This window comes from Phasianus colchicus, chromosome 6 (genome assembly GCF_987193195.1).
Source record: "Phasianus colchicus chromosome 6, bPhaCol1.hap1.1, whole genome shotgun sequence".
In the NCBI taxonomy this organism is placed as follows: domain Eukaryota; kingdom Metazoa; phylum Chordata; class Aves; order Galliformes; family Phasianidae; genus Phasianus; species Phasianus colchicus.
This window is the reverse complement of record NC_143441.1, coordinates 34,203,110-34,228,897: the sequence shown is the minus strand read 5'-3', so window position 1 is coordinate 34,228,897 and position 25,788 is coordinate 34,203,110. Positions and strand designations below refer to the sequence as shown.

Genomic DNA, 25,788 nt, shown 5'->3' with positions numbered 1-25,788 from the left:
ATGTTTTGAGAAGGAATTTAGAGGGCCTCCATGAACCTACCTTTTCCTGAGATTTAACAAGGAATTTTAAAAGAAAAAGCAAGATCTTACCTGGAAAATAAATAGTCCACACACAAATAATTTGTAACACTCATTTACTAAAATGTTCTTGAGGGCATGAGGACCTGCACCTTTTCCAGTGACAAGACCTTGCCTTTTAAGTTGTTTAATTAGAGAGCTAGACTACTAAATTTCCACACTAATGAGGTAACTACGTATGTGCTCCTGTAGGATGATAAAAATAAAATTTGCATATTATCATATGAAAAACTGGATGGTTGGATGAGTGGATGATCTTTGTTTACAAATAGATATTTCTTTAATGAGGAATCATAAAAGAATCTGCAGTTATAGTAATAAAATTAAATTAAAATTAATATTATTGTTCTTATTAGATTTTCTACTACTTGTTTTACATGCATTTTTAAGACCATAGAGATGATGACTTAGGAAGCAGTGACCTTTTTTTCTGCAATGATGTTTCAAAAAAATCAAATTACAGGTCTTAATCTAGTTAGCAAACAAGCTGTAAACCAGTCAATGCCTCATCTGTGGCAGTATCTGTTACTCATGAAGCACAGATTTGTGCAGAAAGCAGGAGACAAAATTAGCAACAACACTGAAACACAAAGCCTTCCAATGGAAAAATATGACAAAGAAAACAGACATAAGTAGAAGAGGGATGGAACAAAAAAGAGAAGTTAAGAATCAAAGAGGATAAATTCTCTTTGATCTTTCTTTGTGATCTTTCTTTCTTTGTGATCTTTCTTTCTTTGTGATCTTTCTTTCTTTGTGATCTTTCTTTCTTTGTGATCTTTCTTTGTGATCTTTCTTTGTGATCTTTCTTTGTGATCTTTCTTTGTGATCTTTCTTTGTGATCTTTCTTTGTGATCTTTCTTTGTGATCTTTCTTTGTGATCTTTCTTTGTGATCTTTCTTTGTGATCTTTCTTTGTGATCTTTCTTTGTGATCTTTCTTTGTGATCTTTCTTTGTGATCTTTCTTTGTGATCTTTCTTTGTGATCTTTCTTTGTGATCTTTCTTTGTGATCTTTCTTTGTGATCTTTCTTTGTGATCTTTCTTTGTGATCTTTCTTTGTGATCTTTCTTTGTGATCTTTCTTTGTGATCTTTCTTTGTGATCTTTCTTTGTGATCTTTCTTTGTGATCTTTCTTTGTGATCTTTCTTTGTGATCTTTCTTTGTGATCTTTCTTTGTGATCTTTCTTTGTGATCTTTCTTTGTGATCTTTCTTTGTGATCTTTCTTTGTGATCTTTCTTTGTGATCTTTCTTTGTGATCTTTCTTTGTGATCTTTCTTTGTGATCTTTCTTTGTGATCTTTCTTTGTGATCTTTCTTTGTGATCTTTCTTTGTGATCTTTCTTTGTGATCTTTCTTTGTGATCTTTCTTTGTGATCTTTCTTTGTGATCTTTCTTTGTGATCTTTCTTTGTGATCTTTCTTTGTGATCTTTCTTTGTGATCTTTCTTTGTGATCTTTCTTTGTGATCTTTCTTTGTGATCTTTCTTTGTGATCTTTCTTTGTGATCTTTCTTTGTGATCTTTCTTTGTGATCTTTCTTTGTGATCTTTCTTTGTGATCTTTCTTTGTGATCTTTCTTTGTGATCTTTCTTTGTGATCTTTCTTTGTGATCTTTCTTTGTGATCTTTCTTTGTGATCTTTCTTTGTGATCTTTCTTTGTGATCTTTCTTTGTGATCTTTCTTTGTGATCTTTCTTTGTGATCTTTCTTTGTGATCTTTCTTTGTGATCTTTCTTTGTGATCTTTCTTTGTGATCTTTCTTTGTGATCTTTCTTTGTGATCTTTCTTTGTGATCTTTCTTTGTGATCTTTCTTTGTGATCTTTCTTTGTGATCTTTCTTTGTGATCTTTCTTTGTGATCTTTCTTTGTGATCTTTCTTTGTGATCTTTCTTTGTGATCTTTCTTTGTGATCTTTCTTTGTGATCTTTCTTTGTGATCTTTCTTTGTGATCTTTCTTTGTGATCTTTCTTTGTGATCTTTCTTTGTGATCTTTCTTTGTGATCTTTCTTTGTGATCTTTCTTTGTGATCTTTCTTTGTGATCTTTCTTTGTGATCTTTCTTTGTGATCTTTCTTTGTGATCTTTCTTTGTGATCTTTCTTTGTGATCTTTCTTTGTGATCTTTCTTTGTGATCTTTCTTTGTGATCTTTCTTTGTGATCTTTCTTTGTGATCTTTCTTTGTGATCTTTCTTTGTGATCTTTCTTTGTGATCTTTCTTTGTGATCTTTCTTTGTGATCTTTCTTTGTGATCTTTCTTTGTGATCTTTCTTTGTGATTTTTCAGCATCTATACAGAATATTTGGCTCTCTGTTAGACCCACAGATTTCAGATAACGCTCCTGTGCACTTTTCTTTTGACTTGCAGTCAGGCTCACAAGTTCAAGGAATCTAAACTTGATTGTTATCTATTTTGGTATTTCTGGAAAATGATTTTCTGTCTTGTATGCCTAATATCACAGCCGATTTCTGACATTCATAATTTAAAATTAATATGGAATACATTTAAAGTGACTTTCATTTAAAGTTATTTTGAGATTCCATTAAATGCCTCGTGTCAGCTCATCAGCATGATTCTGTTTTGTGGACACGTGGAATGAGATAACCATATTGAAAGGATTTGCATACCAGATACAAATAAAATTATGCAAATCTATCAGAATGGCATTTAAACAGATGCCATTCATCTCTGTTTTACATCACTCAGCAAAAGTCAGTTGCACAACCACAGGAAGAAAAAACACTATACTTCAACTTAACACAAAGTACTAAAAACAATAGAAACAGTACTTGAAGCATATATTTTAAATGGATACATTAAAAAAATCCTCCCTTTTCAGTCTGAGGAATGTCCTTCAGTCTAAAGGAAGAAACTCAATTACCATTTTAATCACTGTGATAAACAACAATTCTTTATTATTTAATACTTAGGACTAAGATAACACCACCCATAATGAAACACTGTCCAACAAGCTTCATTTAAAAATACTTAATACTATGACTAATACTGTATAATAATATAAAAACAAAAATAGATTTACCTGATCCCAATTTGTGTTACTCTCACGATCTTTAAAATAATCTTTCAGATAGTCTTCTTCTGGATAGCTTGCTCTGACTGGACTGTTCCTGGCTCTAGTACCTGTGCTTGTCATATCATAGTATCTTTTGTAACTTTGGAATTGTCCATTTACAGTGCAGGACTTTCTGGCTGTAAGCACATTGAGGAGTTGTTCCAGTTCTGGTTATTTATCAAAAAACAGAAATGTCACCATGGGAAAATACACATTTAGACAGACAAAACTCAAAGTATTTTTTAATAATTTTGTTAATTCTAATATTAATTCCTCTTTTTAATGTTTTTCTCTCCACTGTTCAGTATTGCAGGTAGTATTGCAGCATTTCCTCTTTTACAGCACCACACTGACAATGACAATTTCAGGGAAAAAGAGATGTGACTGAAAAGCATTTCATGTTTCATTTAAACATAGGTCTCTATCAAAATTATCTATGAATTACTGCCAAATATTTTCATAATTTCTCGAACTGTCCTGCCAGGGGCAGGCATTAAGATACTCCAGAAAGAAAGGTGTTTTATTGGGTGCTCTGAAAGCACCCCTGAGGATGCCATACTGCCTCTTGTACTTCTGAAGTGGAACACAGGGCAGAGGATTTTCTGTCTCATTTGGTCAAGTTGAGAATCTGGAAGCATGCCCGATCACAGCACTGAAGTAGACAGCAGGGAACCAGGAGTCCCAGTCCGAGTCCTAGGCAAGGCAGGATATGTATCCTACAGCATAACTGAGCGCAATGGTGGTACTTGCTAAAGAAATGCTGAATTTTACAAGGGGCATGTTCTATCACACTTTCATTTCTCTTCCATTTTTCCATCCTGGTCATCTCCTTTCACTCCTGTGCTTTTCAAGATAATGATTGTTTAGATAAACCTGAGTTTGTACATTAAGAACACACATACTGATTTCAGTGAAATTTAGACCGACGAGATTAGCAATGTTTCCATATGATGATCCTTTGGTTTTTTTTGTACTGTTATTTAGAAAAAGCAAATAGTATAGTCTTAACAATAAATCTTTGAGAAAGGCTTATGCTAAAGTTTTTTTTTTCTTAAGCAGCTCTGAACACTTGCTGAAGGTAGCTTTATTTGCTAACTGTAGGCAACTCTAATTTCTCATTTTTCCCACAATTCACATTCTTGCTTTTTTTCTTCCAGTTCCTTTTAGGAATTAAATGTATTTAAGGGGACAATTTAATTAACTTAAGTTTAAAATACATTTACACTGTAACAAAATAGTTAAGAATATTTTTCATTTTCTCTACATGATATCCTATCTCCACTACCCATAAAGGAAGACTTTCTACTATCTTTACTGGGGTCTGGATTTTAACATACAAAGCTATTGAGTAGCATTGTGCCCATCTCCATTCATTCTTGTGAGTCAACTTACAAGATCTCCACTATTTGCTCCACAGTTTACACAACTGCAGTCTAGGAAATTTTATAATTTGCTTCTGTGATTTAATATGTCTCTCTGCATCCTAACAGTCATAAAAATCCCTTTACCTGTGCTTAGTTTTACATTTTAAGTTGTTTTAACCCAGACTTGATGTAACTTTTTAAAAGTGCTTTGAATATATCATAAAAGTGTTGATTTTAGCAGTACCCACAAAGGAGAAGTAGATACCTTATCCAAACCTTCTAAATCCACTGTAGGCCCTGAGTAGATGGTTTAGAACTCTGCATCCAATTCCTCTCCTACAGGGGTATGTCTGCACTGCATTGTGAGGGTCCAGGGTACCTAATGTGCCTACTGCATGTGAACGATCCCCTCTACCCCTAAGTTAGTCTTGTGATGTGGTTGCAGCAGCACAACACTCTGTATAAAGAAGCAATGCAGAGAAGGCCCTGGCAAACTCAGTGCCCTCACAGCAAGACTTCCACTCTCAGACTCCAGACTACACTGAGAAGCTGTCATAAATTATGACAACACTATGTATGTAATAACTATGGTAACAATGTTTTATATTTCCTAGAGATTTAGCAAAAAAAAAAGTTTATTTTTCAACACCTACAGGTGAAGAAATACCTTACCTGCCACTTGAAGCTCTGTGGTACTGTTCAAAGAATTGAAAATATATTTTATAAAGAATTCTGGGGAGGGCAAGCTTGCTTTTCCCATGCAGACTCCTTGGAGAGCCAAAGTAATAATCAAAGCAGCCAAGCGTGGAAGAGTGTTTTCATCAGCACCATCTCTGTCCACTATATCAGCAGTTTTCTCCAGAGTACTCACATCAACACACTGAAATCAGGAGAAAACAGCTTGAAGACAGCCCCGGTCATCTCGATTTAAATAACAAGAGTGACAGGAGGAGAAAGTGGAGAGAATGCATTCACAGCGAGCCAGAAAAAAAAAAACACTGAGGTTAAAGCTGTAATTGACAGCAGGACAGCAAATAAGAAACAGAGGACAGTTCCAGGAGAACAGGGATAAAATAAAAGCTGAAATTTTACCCAGATTCTAAGGGGAAGATGTACAGAATTTCATTCACATTATTCCTGTTCAGTGATATTTCTGCTTCTCGTACGTCATGCTCAGTTACCTTCACATTTCAGCAAGTGGCAGAAAAGTGAGGAATTTTTGTTAAGGCACAAGGCATTGGCCCAAATAATATGGATTTTAAACTCTTATTAATCTCAGACTTCAGAAAGAATTCTCTTAATGTTTTCCCTTATTTATGAAATCAATATGTTGTTATATATACAATTATATAGAACATGATGGAAAGCCACCATTATGCAGATAAAGGGTGACTTCCCTTCCAGGTGACCAAAGAGATGATGTAGACAATTATGTACATCCAGAAGTGTGTATGCAGGCAGGTCTGAAATGAGGGGCAGTCTTTGTTACATGAAAGTATATCCCTTTATTTCCACCAATTTTGGCTTTCTTATTCATTTTCACTGCAAAAATTTGGAGTTTGGGAGACAAAAAAAGATGAAAATTACAAAAGCTGATTTATTATTTCTCATATTAATGAAACTAAAAAGTCAGATGAGCCAGTACAGTAATTGTTTTACACAATCATCTCTTTCTATGTGTGCCTTAAACACCGTGGGGCAGAAGCTAACATCTTTTTTTCTGTTCATGCAATACAGTTTCATTCCCAGAATTCCAAATTTCCTCTCTCATTTCAAATAACGCACTAGCTGCTATGATTGAAGACACTTTCTATAAATCATAAACATAGAAGACGACACAAACTGTCTTTCTTCTATCATTGTTGTGCAGAATTGGCCCTTTGCCATAACTCAAGTGTTGTGATTCTAAACATTAGAAAGTCTATAATATTTTGAGTATCTTCCATTTAAACAAACAAACCAACCTTCTTTTCCCTCATGTCAGTGGTAAAGTCTCAGTTACGGAAGCGATTTGACACTTGAATATACTGCCAGTGCAAACAAACAGACTGCACAGAAAAGCACTTTATGGATTGCTATTCTATCCTGACATGCCAAATATCCACTGGTGTTTCTTTATATTTGCCCAGATACCATAGGATTTTTTCAGCACATTCACCAAGGCCTAGAAGTAAATATACTGGTCAATGAATAATTTATGCTAGGGAAACGATCACACAAAGAAGAACTGGAGGCCCTCAGTGCTCTCTGCTTAGCCGGGACTCCTTTCCATTTTCTGACTGCACAGAAAATTCCTACTACAGTCTGGTGCAAATAAAAATTCAATGAAAGAAAAAAGAAAGGGGGAAATTCAAAGTTTGCAAAAGACCAAATTTAACTTTAATATTACGAACAGACCTCAAGGGCTTCTCACAACAGTTCAACCTGTACTTCAGTAGTTATCTAATTTAATAAAACCTTATTTTATTGTTTTTTTTTTTTTAGTAAGGAAAAGAGTAGGATTTTTCTAGATTGTTAACTCAAACATATTATTATATAATTTTAGCAGACTTGAGATCAGGAATAGTAAATAGTGGTGGAAAAAACTTGTTGCATGACTTTATGAGTTGAATAGACTCAATATGCTCTTTATTGTTAAGTCTGAAATTTAAGCTTATCCATGTCAGTCTTTCTGCAAGGCATATCCATGCTCATGGATAATTAGATATGTGTCAAATTAAATGAGCCCTTCAGATCTTAGTACATAATCTTACTTCCACCATACTTCGCACAGAGATAGAATCTCATAGGTCCTCATGACAGCAGACAGATTTATTGTTTTCATTCTATAGCCAGACCAGTTTTAGAACTGCTCTGCTTTTTACCATTTAGATACAATCACCAGTAGCATATCTATATTAATTAGTAAATACGGTAGATGAGAAAGTATTTTCTGTCCTTGGGGCTAAGTGCAAGATATTGCACCTATGCAGCTACAGTTTTCCACATACCTTAAGCAGAGCAACTGTATCTATGCTAGCTATTTCCCCAACTATATCTCTACAGAGTCTATGAAAAGTTTAGGCAGTGCATGCCAAAATGCCAGTCAAGGAGAAAGCTAGTATTGGACAGCAGGTACACTAAAAAAACAGCCCATGCTCTGTTACTGGCTGTTGTCTGCAATATAGACATAATGCTTGAACTAGCTTAAAGGCATTGTATCATTTGCTTAGAGGCATACATCAGCAACTATAAAAGTATTTTTACTTATCTTTTCTTTACCTGGGTTTGAGGAGTTTTAAAATGTTTCTTTACTGCAGCCAAAATGTCTTCCGTTTCATTCCGTGAAAAATAATAACAATCTTCATCATGTCTCAAATTGAGCATACTCTTTACATAAAATTTATAATCCTTATTACTCAAGTTGAGCTTTGAAGAACACACATCTCTATGATGAAGAATGTAGTAAAGGAGAACAAGAGAAATTCTCTCAAATACTTCTTCACTGAGATGATCTTCTAAATCTCCACCAGCTATTAGTAACATAGCATCTGGTTCAAGACACTGCAAAGAAATTGAAATAAATGGAAATTCAAATCAAGAAACACATTGCTGGTCATTTGTAATTCAATATGATAGGGTAATAGGAGAATTCCACTCTTAAATACAAGGCATCAAACCTAAGACTACACAGATGTGAGCTGATGGAAATAGATAAGGAGGGCACATTTCATTTATTTCAGTTCTACAGCAGCTATATCACACCTTGCATCTTTTTTTTTTTCCCCAGAGCCTCTTCTGTTTTGAAGAAATGTCAAGCCTCCAAGAGATTTAAATTTTACTATAAAACAGGAAGAATTGTTGCCAAAACTTCACTGCAGAGAAATGAAAGTCTTCCACTGGTTTCAGCAGATTTTACCTAATATATCTGTAACCAGGAATAAGACCTACTGCTTGATCATTCTGTATGGGTTTCTGTTATATGACAAAGACCATAACTGACCACAGTTAATCCACAGTATGTGAACAAACGTTACATCATTTTTAATACACTATTAAGTCTTAATTGACCCAACAGTCATGTGGCTATCCTTTTTTCCTCAATTCATCCAGTTAAACAGAACAGCTCCCTTCAGCACAGAAAGGCAGTACAAGTTCTCAACATTATCTGGTCCTCTAAATGGACTGAAAAGAAATACCCTATATGTGATTTATATTTGAGCAGACAAAGGTTTATATATGTAAAACTACAATTATTGTTGATGAAAAAATTTTCCAGAAACTTTTGCCAAACTAAAGTGAGCCTTTAAAACTAAGCTATAAAAATCAATAGAGCTCTGAATCAGGCTACGGGAAATGAGACCATGAATTCCAGAATAAAGAATCTTTCTTGAAGCGACCCTGTAACTATTGTCATTCATTGTGCAGTCATTTCTTTTTCCTGGTTGGTTCTCTCCAAGCACTAAGAAGCCATGTCAGTTAATCTCAACCATTATGATAGACTAGGCAGACTGTACATTTGCGAGAAGAAAACTACAACATGAGAGGACCATAATTACGCTCAAATTCATGAGTCCTAAATGGAACTCATGCTGTCAAACTGAATTGCTTATGGCTACAAGCATGGTGTGTTGCTTGGTGTAGCTCACCTTGTACATTAGTTCATTTTCCTACACAGAGGCAGGGTAGAATCAAACACACATTGTTGCATTCAGAAACCAATGTTCCCTAGAGGAATTGAGAGAGCTGCCACATTTTTATATAAGTGATTCCCGCAAAAACTGACACAAATACTCAATAATCAAAGAGAACTGTGGATGATAATGACCAATTAAATATTTATACTCATAACCAAGCTTCATTTTAATATGATAAGAAGTATGATCCACTGTGCCCTGTCCAAATTGCCTACCAAGGTCTGGAAGACATTAGACTTTCAGTGTACGACTCCAAACATTAATATTTGGGCTAGGATCTCATAGCTACTCTATTCTCTGTCCCAAAGCCCTCGAGTTAGCCAGCTAGTATTTTTGAATGCCCGGTAATAATACAAAAACAAACAAACAAAACAAAAAAACAAGTAGAACAAACAAAAAAAATCTGTATGTACTGAAATAATTTCAAAGGCTTCTGTAACATTTCAAAACCCAGTAGTATTATAATCACCTGGCCTTTTGTTTGTTCTTGCAAGGAGGATGACGGAAAAGTAAATAGTTTTGGTTTTGTTTGTTTGGGTTTTTGTTGTTGTTGTTTGTTTGTTTTTGAAGGAATAAGGTACATTGTAAAAAGATGCTTCTACTGTACAAGGTCAGCCCACTAAAAGTAACCTTTCAGGAGATATCAATAGAACATAAGTGGGTTCATCACTTGTAATTTTTGCCGTTAGGAATATTTCACAGACATAACAACCTGCATGATCTTGGTTTAGAAAACTTATTCGCTATCAAAACACAGAGCCCAGATTTGAAACTGTCAACAGCACCCTGATTTTCTTTGTTTAAGAGGTCAGAAGTTAAAAACAAAACAAAGCATTTGCTACTGTTGCAAGAAATATATACCTTTGTGTGTTTAAGAAATAAAGGAGAGACAGACACTGCCTAAGAACTACCAGACCCTGCCCAAGGAGTCTGGAAGCCAATATGTAACAGTGAACCAAAAAGGAAACTAAAGAAAAAGTGTTAAACTTTGTTGTTTTTAAATATCCATTGGAGACATCATTAAAAAGGAGAAGAAAAAAACTGAAACCAGAGTCATCTGGTATGATTGGAATCCTGGATTTAAAAGGGAAAGTTCAGTCTGAAATCAATTAGTTATTCCCAAAAAGCATGAGAGAGAAAAAGCCAAGCAAAGATGGGGCGTTCTGTTTCAAATTTTGGAGATCTTGAAAGGCAGCAAAAACTGTGAGCAGCAGTATCTTGTGTTACCAAATCCTGTTAAATCATCTCAAAAGACCTCAGCACAGCACTATGAGGGCTGCACGTAACTGAAGATGCCACTCTCACCCTCTGGATTTTCTGTAGAGAGCTGCGTCCCTGGACAATGCAGGATGCATGCAGTATTACAGCCAGCACCGAAATGTACTGCAAATGGTGAATGCCCACACATTTTTCCCACAGAAAATTTCAAAGATGAAGCCTAAAGAGATAAAGTAAGCCCCAGCAGGGTTTCATTTAGATCTCCTCCATTCAGGGACATAGTGGTTATGCTCTCCAAATAAAGATCACAAACAGAAGATAAATGATGGCAATTCAGAGAAGCTAAACAAGGAAGGAAAACAAAGCCTAGATTCATTTTGAAATGATTACGAGGCATCTATAACCATCACTATTTAATACTTTCTTGCTTTGATCTGGGTCCAGACTTGCAAACACTGAGAAAAATCTCCTGTACAATCTCCTTTTATTAAAAAAACAAAAACCCACAAAATGATTTAGGGAAAAACAGACAAGTACATTATCTATGTATGAAATTTCACATTGGGGCTCACAGGAAAAATGGGAACATTTGAAGGAAGAGACAATTAAGCATCCTCTGCACAGGAGGAAAATTTATCTACCTCATTGGCTTGGCTGATTGCCAGAATGGTATAGTCTCAAAACAGTCACCACTATGAATATCCTCATAATTCTAATCCAAAGAGATAGTCACATGTATGTATTCACAGAACCAAGCCAAAGCTGGAGGAACATTAACCAAGGCCAAGACTGACCAAGCTCTTTGTAGCTCCTTTCAGGTGAGTCGCTCACTTGCCACTGTCTCCCTGCTCCCACAGTCTACAATCTTAATACTCTTGTTCCTTTCCTTGTCAAACCAGGAATTAGCTCTGAAAAATAATCTCAACTCGGCAGCTGAGAGTTCTGTGGATCCATACCCTGGACTGTTTCCTGCTTCAGTTTGGATATGCAGAGTCATTGTTCTGCCTTTGATTTTCCTTGACTCAAACTGCTTACCAAAAACTTTCCTGAATCTTCAATACTTTAGCAAAGCTGCGGATGAATCTGTGTTAATTCTCTCAGTTTTATTTTTATGAACCAAAACCTACAATGAAAGTGACTGAACTTATCCCAGATTTTACCTATGTCTTTCACAGCGAAAATCTTCTGTGAGCCAAATTCAAGCTCATGCTTTTTTCATTAAATCAGAGTGAAACAGGAAAATCCTTGTTGGAACATAAACACTTAAACTTCAAAGGAAAACTATTATTGTTATGCGACTGAAGTATGGGGCTTTTAAAGCCTAGTTGTCACATCTAGAACACCTCTTCTTTATGAGATCAAACAATTAGCATTAGTAATTTGCAAAGAAACGATTCAAGCAGGGACTATCAATTTTTGGCTGCGATGAGTCTTATTCATGTTTAGGCTATGTATTTAGGATGACTTTACTATAACAAACAACTTCAGAACTCACTGAAGATTCTGTAAAAATATTGCTCATTAATTGAAGCACTGACCAGATTACAATCCTCTTGCATGCCATAAATCCGCTGTGGGCACTCAGCTCTCTCCAGCACCATTCTGACCAGTTCTCGTGAGTGGTTTGTGTGGAGCTCAGGGTTGTCAGCTGAAAGAAGGTGTAAAACTTCCATCAGATAGCTTCGGCTGGGAGCAGAGCTGCCATCCTGCCCGTGCTCTTCCCCAAGCTGTCCTTCAGCAATGAGCACGCTGAGCAGGAAAGCGGAACATACCACCCCAATAGCTGGGTGCTTGCTCAGAAAGCACATCTCCTCTTCCTGCAGCGCCTGAGCTGCTCTGAGTGTTGGAGTGTTGTTTGCACTTCACAGCTTAAACTCGAAACCTGAGGAATCTGAATAGTAAAGGGGAAAAAAACCCCAACCCCTTAATTAGTGTGAATGCAATATGTTTGAAAGGATTTATTAATTGGTCGGCTAAGCCGATTTGCAGTGACAAGCTGTTTTTGAACAACAGGGAGCCTGTAAGGGCTTTACAGCCCAGAACAGCAGGAAACTAAGACAACCATGGCCTTAAAATTTCTGTAGAATTACCAATAAGTGATTGATTGAAACTGCTTTTCCCTCCTCATAAAAATAAAGTATATGGTTTTCATTTCACTGTTATGGCACTGCATTCATAATAATCCTCTTCAGGAAGAATGGGAAAATGCTGTAGCTTTCACTTTCATTCCATTATGAAACAGGTTTTTAGTGGCAAAAAAATATCTGTAAATAAAGATTACTACTCTAATTCTGATACAAAGTACAGTAATTATGTTAGAAAGCAATGATATACAGCAAGTTTCATTTCCAAAACACTTTATCAACATTACCAAGCTCCAGCCATACAACATAAAACAGAATGAACAGGATATCCTTAAAAATAAGTGACATTTTATGATCAAGGGAAAGAGTTACAAGACTGAGGTCATAATTTCGTTCGTAGAACTCAGGGAACAAACAAGACAAACATCAGAAAAAAACAAGTTTGACTTCTTAAACTCTAGATACAAAACACATTTTGTATCGTAAATCTGTCTTGACACGGTCCTTCCCAATGTCACACTATACCACCACCTTTGCTTTAACAACATCCATCCCAGTACAGAAGAAACAAAAGAGTTTCACTTCTGTTTTCCACAAAGACTTCTTCATATTATTCATTGGGATATGCTGGCACCAACAGATATTTTCAGATGACAACACACATGCATTAAACAGCCACACACAAGATCAGCATTTTTTGAAGTGCAATATTATTTTTTGTGTTTGATTTTAAAACAAACCCAGCAAATGAAGTATTTGAAAAGGAAAAAAAAACAGCAAAACACTTTTGAATTCAAGCTGGCATTCACTCGCTAGCTAAAGTTACTGTTTTAGATGCTAGGAAATCTTTTGGTATATAAATAAATGTTACTGTTAGCACTCTTGTTGGGATACACTGACTTGTAAACATTATTTTCTTACCTTCTGAAGGGAGAAAGAAACCCTGTGTATCTAGCTTCGTGGCCTTTTGAATCCACAGAAGTATTTAGCTGCTGGAAGTCCAATGTTTTTAAAATTCTTGATGGTGCTCTGGAAGCTGGAGAGGATTAGTTTATAGCTGCCTTGAAAAGTTTTCAGTTGCTATGGAGAGTGCTGGCTCTTAAGGTAACAATGGAGGTGGACAGGAATTAGTACATGTTCTTGGCAAGTTCTAAGCATCACATTATTGTATGTATTTCACATATTTTGTTAGTTATCATTTTACGTAAATGCCTGCTCTACTCTATTAAAACACAAGATGTGTAAAATCTATTGAAGAACGTATTTCTTTACAATGGGTAATACAAGTAAGCACCTTAACTGTTCTCTGCTATGTTACATTAATGGAGAGATTTTATAATATACTTGAATTTCTTTAAGTCAAAACTTAATTTCCTTTTGCAAACACTAGAACAGAAAAATACATTTTTAAAGCACTTCCATTAAAAAAAAAAAAAGATGTTTTTCGTTTGGAAACACAGTCCTCAGAGAACAGGCTCTTTCATCCCTTCTCATTCTGTACCACACTCACACCATTTATAAAAGGAGGGACAGCTCAAACCGTGGTGAAAAAGATTCCTCCTCCCACTCTGATTTTCCTGAGGGGTTCCGTTGCAAAGTTGACATGTCACCACGTTGCTACTGTATTACTGCACTAGAATATAGTGAAAACTGATGACTGACAGATTTCCACAGTGACAAATACACCAGTCATATCATTCTCCCACCTTGCAAAACTTCAGTGCAGTAATGAATAATTAACATCTCACTTTGTTCTTCAAACCCTGAGAAGCAGTAAGACTGCTTACCTTACTGGTAACAGAAACATCGTGTTTCTCTTCAAAGCCCTAGGGACACAGTCCTGGGTTCTAAAACGCCAGCCGTGCTTCCTCCAAGGCTGTCAGCTCAAAGGGAATAGTCTTGTATTAGTAAGGCTGAGAGTTGGCAACTGATACTGGTGGAAAAAAAAAAAAAAAGAAAGGAGAACAACAGCTCAAGTGAAGTGCAAAATGTAAAGAAATGATGTTCTCAAAAACACAATTACAGGTATATGGAACAGTGTAAACTCTTGTTTGATCAAAGCTGAACATTTAAAAAATTAGTCTTACTATTATTTACTTAATGATACCAAAGACCCCCAACATTTGTATTGAAATGTGTTTTATTTTACCTTCACAATCTACTTCTTTTTTCTGTTATATGAATGACTGAAGAGCAGAAACATTATGGGCATCTCTTTATGTAATTTGCTCTATGAAACAACACTATGTCCACATTTGTTCCACTAATAAAAACAGTTCCTCAGATGATGTGGGAATAGCTTCCAACACTTAGTTCCATAAATTGCTTAATCGCCAAACAAATATAGAGTATGTTTATCTGTATATAATTTGGCATTTTGTGTATAATTAGTAATTGAAATGAAAAAATTATTCCATCCATTTAATGTGTATAAACAGAAGATGAATTGTTTCGATTTGCTGAGAGATGCAAATGTTTAAAAATACACATTGTATGTTTTACTACTATCAAAAGCTTCTGAGAGAAGATTTGCACAGTAGTACTGGCAATGTCTCACATTAGAGTTCATATTACACAGTGACGGTAACAAAATGAAACATTTAGTGTATTAAAAAGCCACAGATGACAGTACTGGGTACTATGGTTTCAAAGAAATTTCCCTTTTTTTTTTTTTTTCAGTTTAAGTGTTGCAAACTTCCTTCTCTGGCTTGTAAATGTGTTTCCCATTGGTGGCAAAGTTACTGATGAGGACTCAAGCTTCCACTTCTGCTTTCACCCTTAACATCACAGCATTGCCTCTGCTTTCAGTCATGAGCTGTCAGCTAGGAATATTTCTGTCTGCACAACAATTGGAGGACTACTTTTTACATGATTTCTGAAACCAATTGCTAACTTGTTTTATTTCAAACTCTTCTGTAATAGCATTATTCCCCTGCTACCTACCCATGCTGATATTATGTCAACCAAAAAAATGGGGCAATGATAACAACTGAGCCATGTAGTTAGATGCCTAATACAAGTTTGCTGACAGATACAGTGAAATGACTCAGAACCTTAAGAAACAACCATCACTAATATAATTCTCTCATTTCTTATATCAGTCTCTCACACTTCGGCTTAAATTTAATTGCATGTCCTCTGGTGATCTTTCAATAGAAAGGAAAAAAAAGGTAGAATGACAATGTGCATGGAGAAAGAGCCCCCAGAGGTATTGCAGAACCAGGTATCTCAAAACAAAGCAATTTGCCCTTCTAACATGAAAAATGACCAAAACCCAAGGCACGGCAAACTTAAATAAGCAAATGACACTTTTTAAACTTGATTCTATACTTAGTTCAGGACTGTCTTGTGCTCAAGCAAGGATCTGACATCAAGAATTTGCAGAGATAAATCACCATTTTTAATCAGTTTGAACTTACATCATGGAGGGATACTTGAAGAGAGTAACAAATTGCCGACCAGCACTGCTAAGCATCCCAGTAAAATGTTATCAGAAAAGATAAGAATGTGTTAAAGATAGGAATTTCCCCAAAATCATATTGTATTTCATGTTTCTATTCATGATCTCAAACAAAGCACATCTTCATGCACAAGTGCTCTCTTTTATGACTAAGCAAGCTCATATTATTATGTCCCCAAACTTCCATGACTAGGAGTGAAGGCAATTTCCAAATAGCATAATCAGACACAGAATATGATAAGCATGTGCAGCAAGCCCTCTTTGATTACAGGATTTTCAGCTGTTTAAATTTTAAGTGAGCCAGTAAGACTCACTGCAGCTTGTCTTCTTTCTCCCACCTACGCACCTGCTGCAAGAACAAAAGCAAGTTGCCCATTCACAAATGCCATGAATAACTGCACTCTGCAATTTACTATTTTTCAAAGGATCAGTGAATAAATTACATGTGAATAGGAAAACTCTCTAGAGGACTCACTGAGAGATGACAAGGACGTGCCCATGAGCTCCATCAACCTGGCAAGCCACTTAGTTTTATTTGTACAGCAGAATTGGAAGAGGATGTAGGCATCATTTTAGCAAGACCCCTGCTGAACTTTACAGCTTAAGTGAGAAATGCAGCTATATAACTCTTATTCCTTAAATACTGTAAATCTTGTTTTGATGGACAAAGCAAATGTGGTTTTTGCCCTTTTATTAATCACAGCAATTTTGGCATACATAGAATTCTGAACTACTGCAGATTTCCCCCATGTTATTAACGTGATGCGTGCGCATTACTACAATTACAGCCATAGGCAGCATACTGACATATGAAAGGACTATATTTTGCAAGAAATTTAACTCTAACTTCTATATATAAAGCATTCTAGCCAATGAATTAATGCCAGAGTACTTGAATAAAAAAAATAAAAATCAGTGCTTTAAAATTACTACAGTCTATTCAGCCTCATTGGCCTCACATGCTAATCCGAACAATATCATATATTTAGAGTGCCAATTAATTAAAATGACTGAATTCTACTGAAATGATCTGAGATATACATTGATATAGTTTCACATATTAATATGTATATCTGGAACAAGCCCTATATTAGTTCAGGACTGATAGACTCATGCGTTAACAGCAAGTTTCCTTAGGGAGACTTGGAAATCTATTTATAACAGAGGAAAGGAATTCATGGATTATTTCCACTCTAGACCAGCAAAGCCTCTTAAGTTTTGACAAGTGTACCTTCAGAAATATTTTTTCCACATACCACACAAATAATTCTTGACATCTATTGTCTTCAGATGACTGGCATAAAAACTTAGATGGGTTAACAAAACATTATTTTACATGACCTTCTTAGGTCTCATTAATTGCCCTTATCTTACTACAAACTTCAGCCTCATACAACTTCTCCATTGCTGATTTTCTGGTCAGCAAAAAAAATGGATACAAAGGTAACTGTGAAGACTATTCAAGAGTATCACTAAATCTAAACAAGAACTTACATACAGCAGGAGATACCTGCATGTGGAGGTGTTTAAGGCCAGGTTGGATGGGGTCCTGGGCAATCTGATCTAGTACTCTATCCAGCAGCTGGCAGCCATGCTTGTGTTAGGAGAGTTGGAACTTACTGATCCTTGAGGTCACAGAATCATAGAATGGTCTGGGTTGAAAAGGTTAATAATCATCTAGTTTCAACCCCCTGCTATGTGCAGGGTCGCCAACCTCCAGACCAGGCTGCCCAGAGCCACAACCAGCCTGGCCTTGAATGCCTCCATAGATGGAGCATCCACAACCTCCTTGGGCAACCTGTTCCAGTGTGTCACCACCCTCTGTGTGAAAAACTTCCTCCAAGGCCCTTCCTCACTCAGGCCATTCTATGATTCAGCATCAGCTTCAGCTATCTTACCTCCTTTTATACTATAAAGATGAAGAAAGTGAGTTATTAAGCTTTCCACCTGTTATGTCCTGGAATGCTACCAGAATCTATCATGTGCATTCTTCATTTCTGTTTCTTTATGTTTCTAAAGATAAAAACATGAGTTGGTTTTACTAAGAACATATCATCTAACCCAAAGCACTTACAGTTTCATTAAACATATGATTACACATGAATAACTACATAACACTGCAGCACAGAGCATCAATTAGTAATAAAATAAAGAAATTATTTTAACAATTATGCTATTTACCATGTAGGAAACAGAGTTATGTATCACTTCATTTCCAACATTGTCTTCTGATCATGTGTAATTCTGTAACTCAATGGGAAACACAGCAATGATAGCAGAGTAGCAAAGTCCTAGGCTGCAGCAAGTGAGGATTTGCTCAGATGCAACAGCTGAGGACACAGGAACAAAGGAAAAAATGCTGCTTACTCCTGGAATACCTAAGGTAAGCTGGGATGTCCAGCAAGATACCCTTACCTCCACTACAAACACTTAAATGAAAGCTGGAAAGGGGTGAATCCTGGCTGCACCCCTTGTGACCACTCAGATGCATTGCACACACCTGAGTTCCCCTGGGTTGGCCCTGCCTTCCCACCAATTGCTCAATCACTGTTTCAAGCCATGACTTAACACTTCCACTACAACATATCATATTGGAATGGTCCTTTCCTGTTGGATAGCCATCCTTTTATATTTGACAAACACCCAAAAGTCTCTTTGTGCTAGATACCATATTTGATAAAATATTTCTAAAACATTTTTACTCTTACAGTGGTTTAGATGTATGTTCTCATACTGTTTTTGTACTACTGTATTTCACTCCATGTCCAAAATTCCAAGCCTCTAGTTCGTTTTGCACGGAAGCCCAATTATGCTCTGTTGCTTTCTGACTCAATGTCCTCAGCAAATGATGTCATTGCTATCTATTTATTAGATAACAATAGTCTAAATAGTTGAATCATGGAAGATCTCAATAGTAACCTCTAAGTTACTACTAACCTCAATCAAGCCATTTTCAAAGCAACTCATAACCTTCTAGATTATTTACTCATCCTCAATTTTTCTAAAATCCTTCAATTTAGTGAGTAGTTTCCTGTTTGGTACCATACAAATTGTTACACATGATTGTTACAGTGAAGTCCTGATGGATTTCATCTACTGCATCTCCTTTATTCAGAAGATCAATGAATTAATAATATGTTAAAAAAAAAAAGTACTTTCCTATGGCTAATTAATTAGTTCATTTTAACAGCTAAATGGAAACTAAAAGATATATTTAGCTAAAATTTTTATATTCTATGAAAGCAGAAACTAAAAAAAGTTGCAGAATTAGTCCTTTCTAGTTGTGTTAAATAAGTTACATTACTGAAAATATCAGAAAACTTAAAACCATTAGAAGTATAGAGTATAAGATTACTTAAATTTAACATGCAGCGTCACTAGATTGAAAAATCTGAGACTGTGCTTCTACTGTCAGATCTTTCAATCTCTTTTACTGTACTCAGTTTCTCGGTGATTAAATATTTGTATTCATTCTAGCAAATTCATCTGGAAGTTACTAAAAATACATATACACTCATCCAAGTCTGAAATTGAAGTTCGCTCCAAAACAAAACAAAAGCATAGTATAGATAAGTCAATTAGATTCATTTATCTCAAATTGCTGTTAATTATAAAATACAAAACTGAATGTAATTCATCCAGCTTTTGAAGGCAACAGTACTGGCAAAAGCACATCCTATTCTTAGACTTTTTTTTCTGGTTTTTACTCATTTTATCCAAGTTACTTGTAGTTTTATACATGCTTATTATTATTTCATATCAATGCAAAAACCAACAGCAATGAATAAAGTATGGGTTTTGAAAGAATCGTAGATTGTTTGGAGTTGGATAGGACTTTGGAAATCATGTGGTTCCAACACCACTACCACAGGCAGGGACAACTTCCACCAGACCAAGCTGGGCAAAGCCCCATCCAACCTGGCCTTGAACGACTCCAGGGCATCTCAGCTTCTCTGCACAACCTGTTCTAGTGCATCACCACCCTCACAGCAAAAAAACTTTGGAGAATTTAGACTCCTCCTTTTTTAACCATCTCAAAAACATCAGCTCATTGCTTGAATACTTTCTGCTATATCCAGAAAATAAACACAGATAAGTTAAAAAAAAAATAAGATATATTTTTTAATTAAGGTTATTCTTATACCACAAATAATAACATAGAACTCACATTACTTATTAATGAATACACATGTAGGATTCTAGGAATGATAACAACGAATATGAATAAACAAATAAATAATAAAAATAAAGATACATTAAGGAAACAATACAAGATGCTAGTTTTCAAGGAGACTAAAGCCAGTCTCTGTCAAGTACCAGAAGACAACCTGTTATAAAGAAACTGGTGGTAGGAAAGCTAATCACACTTGTGGTCCTGAGTTTGGAAAACCTTCTAATACTCAGCTGAAAATAATCAAGGACAAGTATTTGCAACACTATCACTTAATGTGATTTCGCTTGTTATTTTAAGCTCTAATTACTGATTTAGCGATTTTACCACCCAGACAATCTATTCCTAATCAGTACCTGTGGTCTCCCACATACTGTTCCAAGAACTGCTTGTCTGAATTTTCTATTTAGTTCTAATTATAACCTATTGTGGAGAAAACAGTAACAGAATGTATTAAACTTGTCCTTTCATCAAGGCAGCAATGGGAAATTTAGAAGAAATAACCCTTTCAATTTTTAAAAATCTGGGCCCACAGATCTTGCAGACGCTGCATATTGTGTAACTTTCATGCTCCCTTTGTGAAAAATATCCTTAACTCTAATATTTAATAACTTTTTTTCTTTCTTATTTGTGCTTTCCCTTTCTGTCTTTTTTTACATAAACACTGTGTTTATTCATTTGTTTTCATTGCCAATGATCTGTTTTCCTTGTTTTCTTATATGTTATTTGATGGCATTATATTTATATTGCTATGTATAGAAGTGCAACTGCAAAAAGAGAATTCAGTATTAATTACCTTATGATGCTTGGAAAGATGATAAAGGAAAATAAAGGATTGCTTTGTCAAAAAGTTTGTTACAGTTTCTATCATACCCTCTCTTCAATATTACTTTTTAACATCAATGTAATGATTGCAGAATTTGCCCTATCTCTATTTAACACATCATTCTTATCAATAATCACTCTCATTTTCATTTTAATTTTTAAAAACTCCCACTCCCAGTTTTGCTCAGTGTTGTTTCCAGCTTCACAGAAAGAGCCTTTTTAAAGTATCGCATGCACGAATTCACATATAAACAAGTCTGGAAAATCATAAGTGTGAAGTTTAATCTCACTTTATACAACTTAATTGAGCTTAAAGTGGGTATTCATTAATGACTAGATCTAACAACATACAATCGGCAGCTCACTGTAAAGTTCAGAAGTAGCCAAGTAGAACAAGTCAATGCCTGGCAGTTGTTAGCTAGAAAAAGAAAGCATTAAGTGGATTAGTATGCAGAGCATGGTGCGTTGAGGGAAATTTTTAATTAACTCTCTATTAAAAAGTTTGGTTTCGGTCTTACCTAGAATTTTTTTTTTATTTTACTTTATTTTGTTTTCCAGAAACCCTGATAAGAATGAAGGATAAAGCCAGGGCAAATTTATTTAAGAAGAAAATTAAGGTTATTCATAAATCAGTGTCAAGGAGAAAAAAAGGGAGGTGGAAGTTCTGGCTTTAAGAACTCATTCTTTGTGTACACCTTCAGACAAAAGTCTGCATCCAATGTACTGGATTTCCTCCCCATTCTGAGCGGCAAGTCTCCCTGTACAGCTTTGCTGCAACATTTTGAGTGACTCAGAATTGTCTGACTATAGACAGAAAATTCTGTCTATTAAAGAGAATAAGTATAAACTCAGAGACCACCTGTTTGTATCTTAGGATGACTGGCTATGTATTATCTTCAGTTTGCTCTCCTACTGCTGAAACAAAAATACGACATATAAAGTTGCTAAACACCATCTTTACTGTCATTTTGAGAGAGGGAAGTATGTGCATATGAGAGATAAATAAACCACAGCATTTCCTCTTGGCATACTCCTTAATACTACCTCTTCTTTAAGAAACCCATAAACTGGAACTAAATCTTTCACATTGCAAATACACAGGTCTACATCTATTATCCATGTTTTTAATACAAAACTTCAGACTTTACTGTAAAGCTGTCACACTTCTGAATATAGTCACTCTAGACTCCCTGTATAGTATCACTAGAAGAAAAGAGACTATCTAAGAGGCAGTTTATCTGGCCTATTCTAGAAGACTGCTTTTAGAGGAGAGGAATTGTGGCCTAGACTTAGTGATTATACATATAACTTGTATAACAGTTGAGAGCTTACAGCAATCATCCCTGATGCAGATGTCTGTACCACTGCACAATTAACAAATGTACAGTTAGAAGAGCAGCATCACTAGGATAGTATTTTACAGACATTTCGTTAGAAAGATTATCCTGGTGGAAAGAGACAATCAAAAATGAAATGCTCACTTGTATCCTAGGCCAGCAGTAGAAAACTCCAAAAGGAGAGATCTCCAGAAACAGATCCTCCCCAAGTGGCAGTCAGCCCTTAAATGGGGTCTAGGAGAGCTGCAGCCAGGCTCCACCCCTTCTGGTCGCACAGCTGAATCACCTTCACCTGTGCTCCCAGGGCTGACTCAGTGCTTGCCTCAGGTGATCAATCAGTGGTTCAGGCCGTGACTCAACAGTTCCCATACCACCATCAGCTACAGTTGAAAAACATGGATTTTTAGTGTGAATGAAAACTATTATCAAAGTAAATATTAGTTTTAATATTTAGAAGAAATATATTCTCAAATTTGTTTTGTAATGAATTTGATCTATTTCAGAAGATAATTTTGATTCAGTTAAATATGCTGCAATTCCAATTAACAGTAATGCCTTGGTAAGTATTATCTCTCAATAAGTATTGTAAGTAATAATAAGCAGTAAAACCAGGCAAAATCAAACATGAATAGTCGATTAATTCATGACTTCTCTGATTCTCTGAGTACAGTTTATCTCCAGTAACTCTTTCTCTGTTTTTTTCTTTTTTTAATTTCCATTTTTTAATCCATACATGCATTCACCTGTTTATCTCAGGAGAACTGTTTTCCTTACATTCAGATTGTTTCTCTGCTCCAAAATCATTTTACTTCTCTTTGTATGTCCTTCAAAAACATAGAGACCACAGCTTCAAAAATACCAAGTTGGGGGTACTCGCAGTCATGAGCAGCAGAAACTGAATATTCTTGATTAGTTTCTAGAAGAACTAGCAGAATGCTTTCATTTGCACATGTATTTCTTAGTGAGTACTTGTAGTAGGCATTTGATTTCAGCTCCTGGTATCAATATGTTGTTTTTTAAGTAATAACTTTAGTACTTATGCATAAAAGCAGTAATCTGCAACATTTTTGCCCATCTCTCACACATTCCATAAGGTACTTGGTTCTAAAAATCAACACAAGGAAAATATTTCTGAGTTAGGTGGTTGATACACACAGTATGACATACACTAAAGCTTATGATTAGTGAAATCAATGCCTGGAAAAAACATAGATTTATTTCCAAGAATCCAGTCCTACAGCTTGCTCATTGCAATAGAAAGCTACAGGGAGTTGCCTCTTGGTGACATGAGAGTAAGCTTTAAATATAGACTCAAATAGTGACTAGTTCAGCATTTCAAAGGAATTAAATGATGAATTCTTACCCAAATTTCAACTACAAATAAATGTATTTTGGATTCACCACAAATGTAGATGAACCTGCATTTCTGCAGAAAATCTTGATTCATGCAATTTTGTTGATGTCTTAGGGCACACTCTCTGCCAACTATTATTCATCCCACACTCAGTTACCTCAGAAAAATCAAAGTTTCTACTGCCTCTTACTGCATGTACCTCTGGAAAATTACCGGAGCACTTTTGTAAAAATAATTACTTATAATCCAGATATTTTCTACAGGACTTCATATAATGTTAGTAATGTATCACCCTAGTTAAGTGCAAATGTTCCTTTCTATGGGATAACTGATAAGTTTGATTTGACAGTATTCTCTCTCTCACCAGTTTTCCTCAGGAACTGATGTTGGTTTAAACTATTTCTCTCCCTGTGTCTCTCTTGACAGAACTAAAGCACTTAATCCTCCCCCAATCCTGAACTTCATATTTTTCCAAATGCTCACTGTTAATATATATCTAACTTGCTAAATACAATCCTTGGTGCACTTTGTAAATGTCATGTCCCCAGACTGGAACTGTCAAATTAAACTGTTTATTTTCAAGCTGTTTACAGAGAAATAATTTTCTTTCTAAGCTGTTGTATTCCAGGTTTCAGCTAGCTTCGTATCAACACAGTCTGCTTTTGTTTTCTTCTGGCTTTTTTAGCAATGTATTGCATTTTTAACATACAAGTCATTTGGAAACACCATTATTCTAAAAGCAAAAGGAATTAAAAGTGTTTGTGGTAACTCATGCTAAACATGAGTATATTGTCTTAAATTGCAGTGATTGCTTCCAGTTGTTAGCAGACCAATAATAACATAAGAGTAATTTAGGTAGTTTTTTTATATATAAGACAGTGACACAGCACATAATTCTGAAAAAGGGTTGAGAAATGCTCCACAGATAAGGAAGTCATTGCCTGGTGAAGTTAAAAGATGTTACTCACTGCCTCAAGAGCTCACAAAGCTGCTTTAGGTATATGACTAGACTTATGCTTTCCATGACCCTTGAGTTTATACCTGAACAGGAACAGCCAAGCTAGGAAATACTGAACAGGCATAGACATCATCCTACCATCCACCTTAATCATCCTAGCTGACTCCATTGGCTAATGGTGCTAGGGTAATATACCAAATATATTACTTACATTATTAACATAACTCAGGAAAGAGCTGCTCTGGGGTGAGCCAACATAAGAACAGACCAGCTGTGTTCAAGTACACCCCTCGTGGACTTGAGTTACATTTTCATATTTAGCAGCATGAATTCCAGACACTGTTTACTAGCAGATCTGACAGGCACTGTACATTCAGTTCAAGGATGCAGAGTGAGCTATGGGCCTTTGAAGCAGGGCCATGCATAAGATGGCACGTGCCTTAGTATGGGGATTTGCAGAAGTGTTAGAGTAAATGCTACATGCTAGAACAGGTGGAAATGCTGGCAGTATTAGGTAAACACCTATCTGCTTTAGAGTGGTGAATCTGACAGTATAAAACGATGTAGCCAATCTCTGTCCACCTCCCTAAAAGCATAAGCTTTGCCCATGTAAAGAGATTAGTTTCCTTAATGGTATTTGTGTCCATCATAGAAAATAAAAATAATCTGTTGTTTGACAGGGGAGCACTGGAGTAATCAGTGATATAATTTTTAAAGGTTCATCAAAAAATGGTCATTTGTGCTTTTAATTCTGATGGTCCTCTTAAGGTGGCTATAACCTTAAAGGTCTGCAGAAGCTCAATGTGCAATCCTGGCCTCACCCACAGGCAGGAGGTTGGAGAGGACAGTAACACACTCTCATCACATTTATTTTAAATATTTGCATGAAATATGCATTTTTGAATTATGTATTTCTGGTCTTGGCTGTAACTCAAATTGGGAACTCATCCACGATTGTATAACCCAGGACTAAGAATCTTAAACTAAATATAAAACATCTTCATAAGCAGTCAGTTTAATAAAGAATCCAGTCAATGGAGAATGGAGCTCTTAAAAGATGTTTCACAAAAGATGATAAGTGAAACATTAAGGATGAGAACAGCACAATAAAAAGTTATCACCCAGACAAAGAATTAATTTAGAGTTTGACTGTACAAATATGGAAGACAGCTGCAACAGTATTACTAAAACACACCAAG

At 35.7% G+C, this 25,788-nt stretch overlaps 1 protein-coding gene across 10 annotated transcripts in view; it reads right to left on the bottom strand.

The window, feature by feature from the left end:
• SLC39A12 (solute carrier family 39 member 12) overlaps nucleotides 1–22,627 on the bottom strand; it is a 43,777-nt gene extending 21,150 nt beyond the window's left edge. For 4 of the 10 annotated variants that reach the window (XM_031614423.2, XM_031614424.2, XM_090142908.1 and 1 more), the window contains exons 1-7: nucleotides 22,422–22,625; nucleotides 14,272–14,417; nucleotides 13,406–13,582; nucleotides 11,939–12,291; nucleotides 7,768–8,049; nucleotides 5,179–5,386; nucleotides 3,110–3,309 (exon numbers count right to left, since the gene is read on the bottom strand). In XM_031614423.2, the coding sequence (XP_031470283.2) occupies nucleotides 3,110–3,309; nucleotides 5,179–5,386; nucleotides 7,768–8,049; nucleotides 11,939–12,208 (960 nt within the window). In that variant the 5' untranslated portion in view covers nucleotides 12,209–12,291; nucleotides 13,406–13,582; nucleotides 14,272–14,417; nucleotides 22,422–22,625. Of the gene's footprint in view, nucleotides 1–3,109; nucleotides 3,310–5,178; nucleotides 5,387–7,767; nucleotides 8,050–11,938; nucleotides 12,292–13,405; nucleotides 13,583–14,271; nucleotides 14,418–17,842; nucleotides 17,929–18,652; nucleotides 18,741–22,421 lie in introns of those variants that run through there. The other 6 variants (XM_031614425.2, XM_090142906.1, XM_090142905.1 and 3 more) reach the window with 6 other exon arrangements.
• Between the last annotated feature and the right edge of the window lie 3,161 nt (nucleotides 22,628–25,788).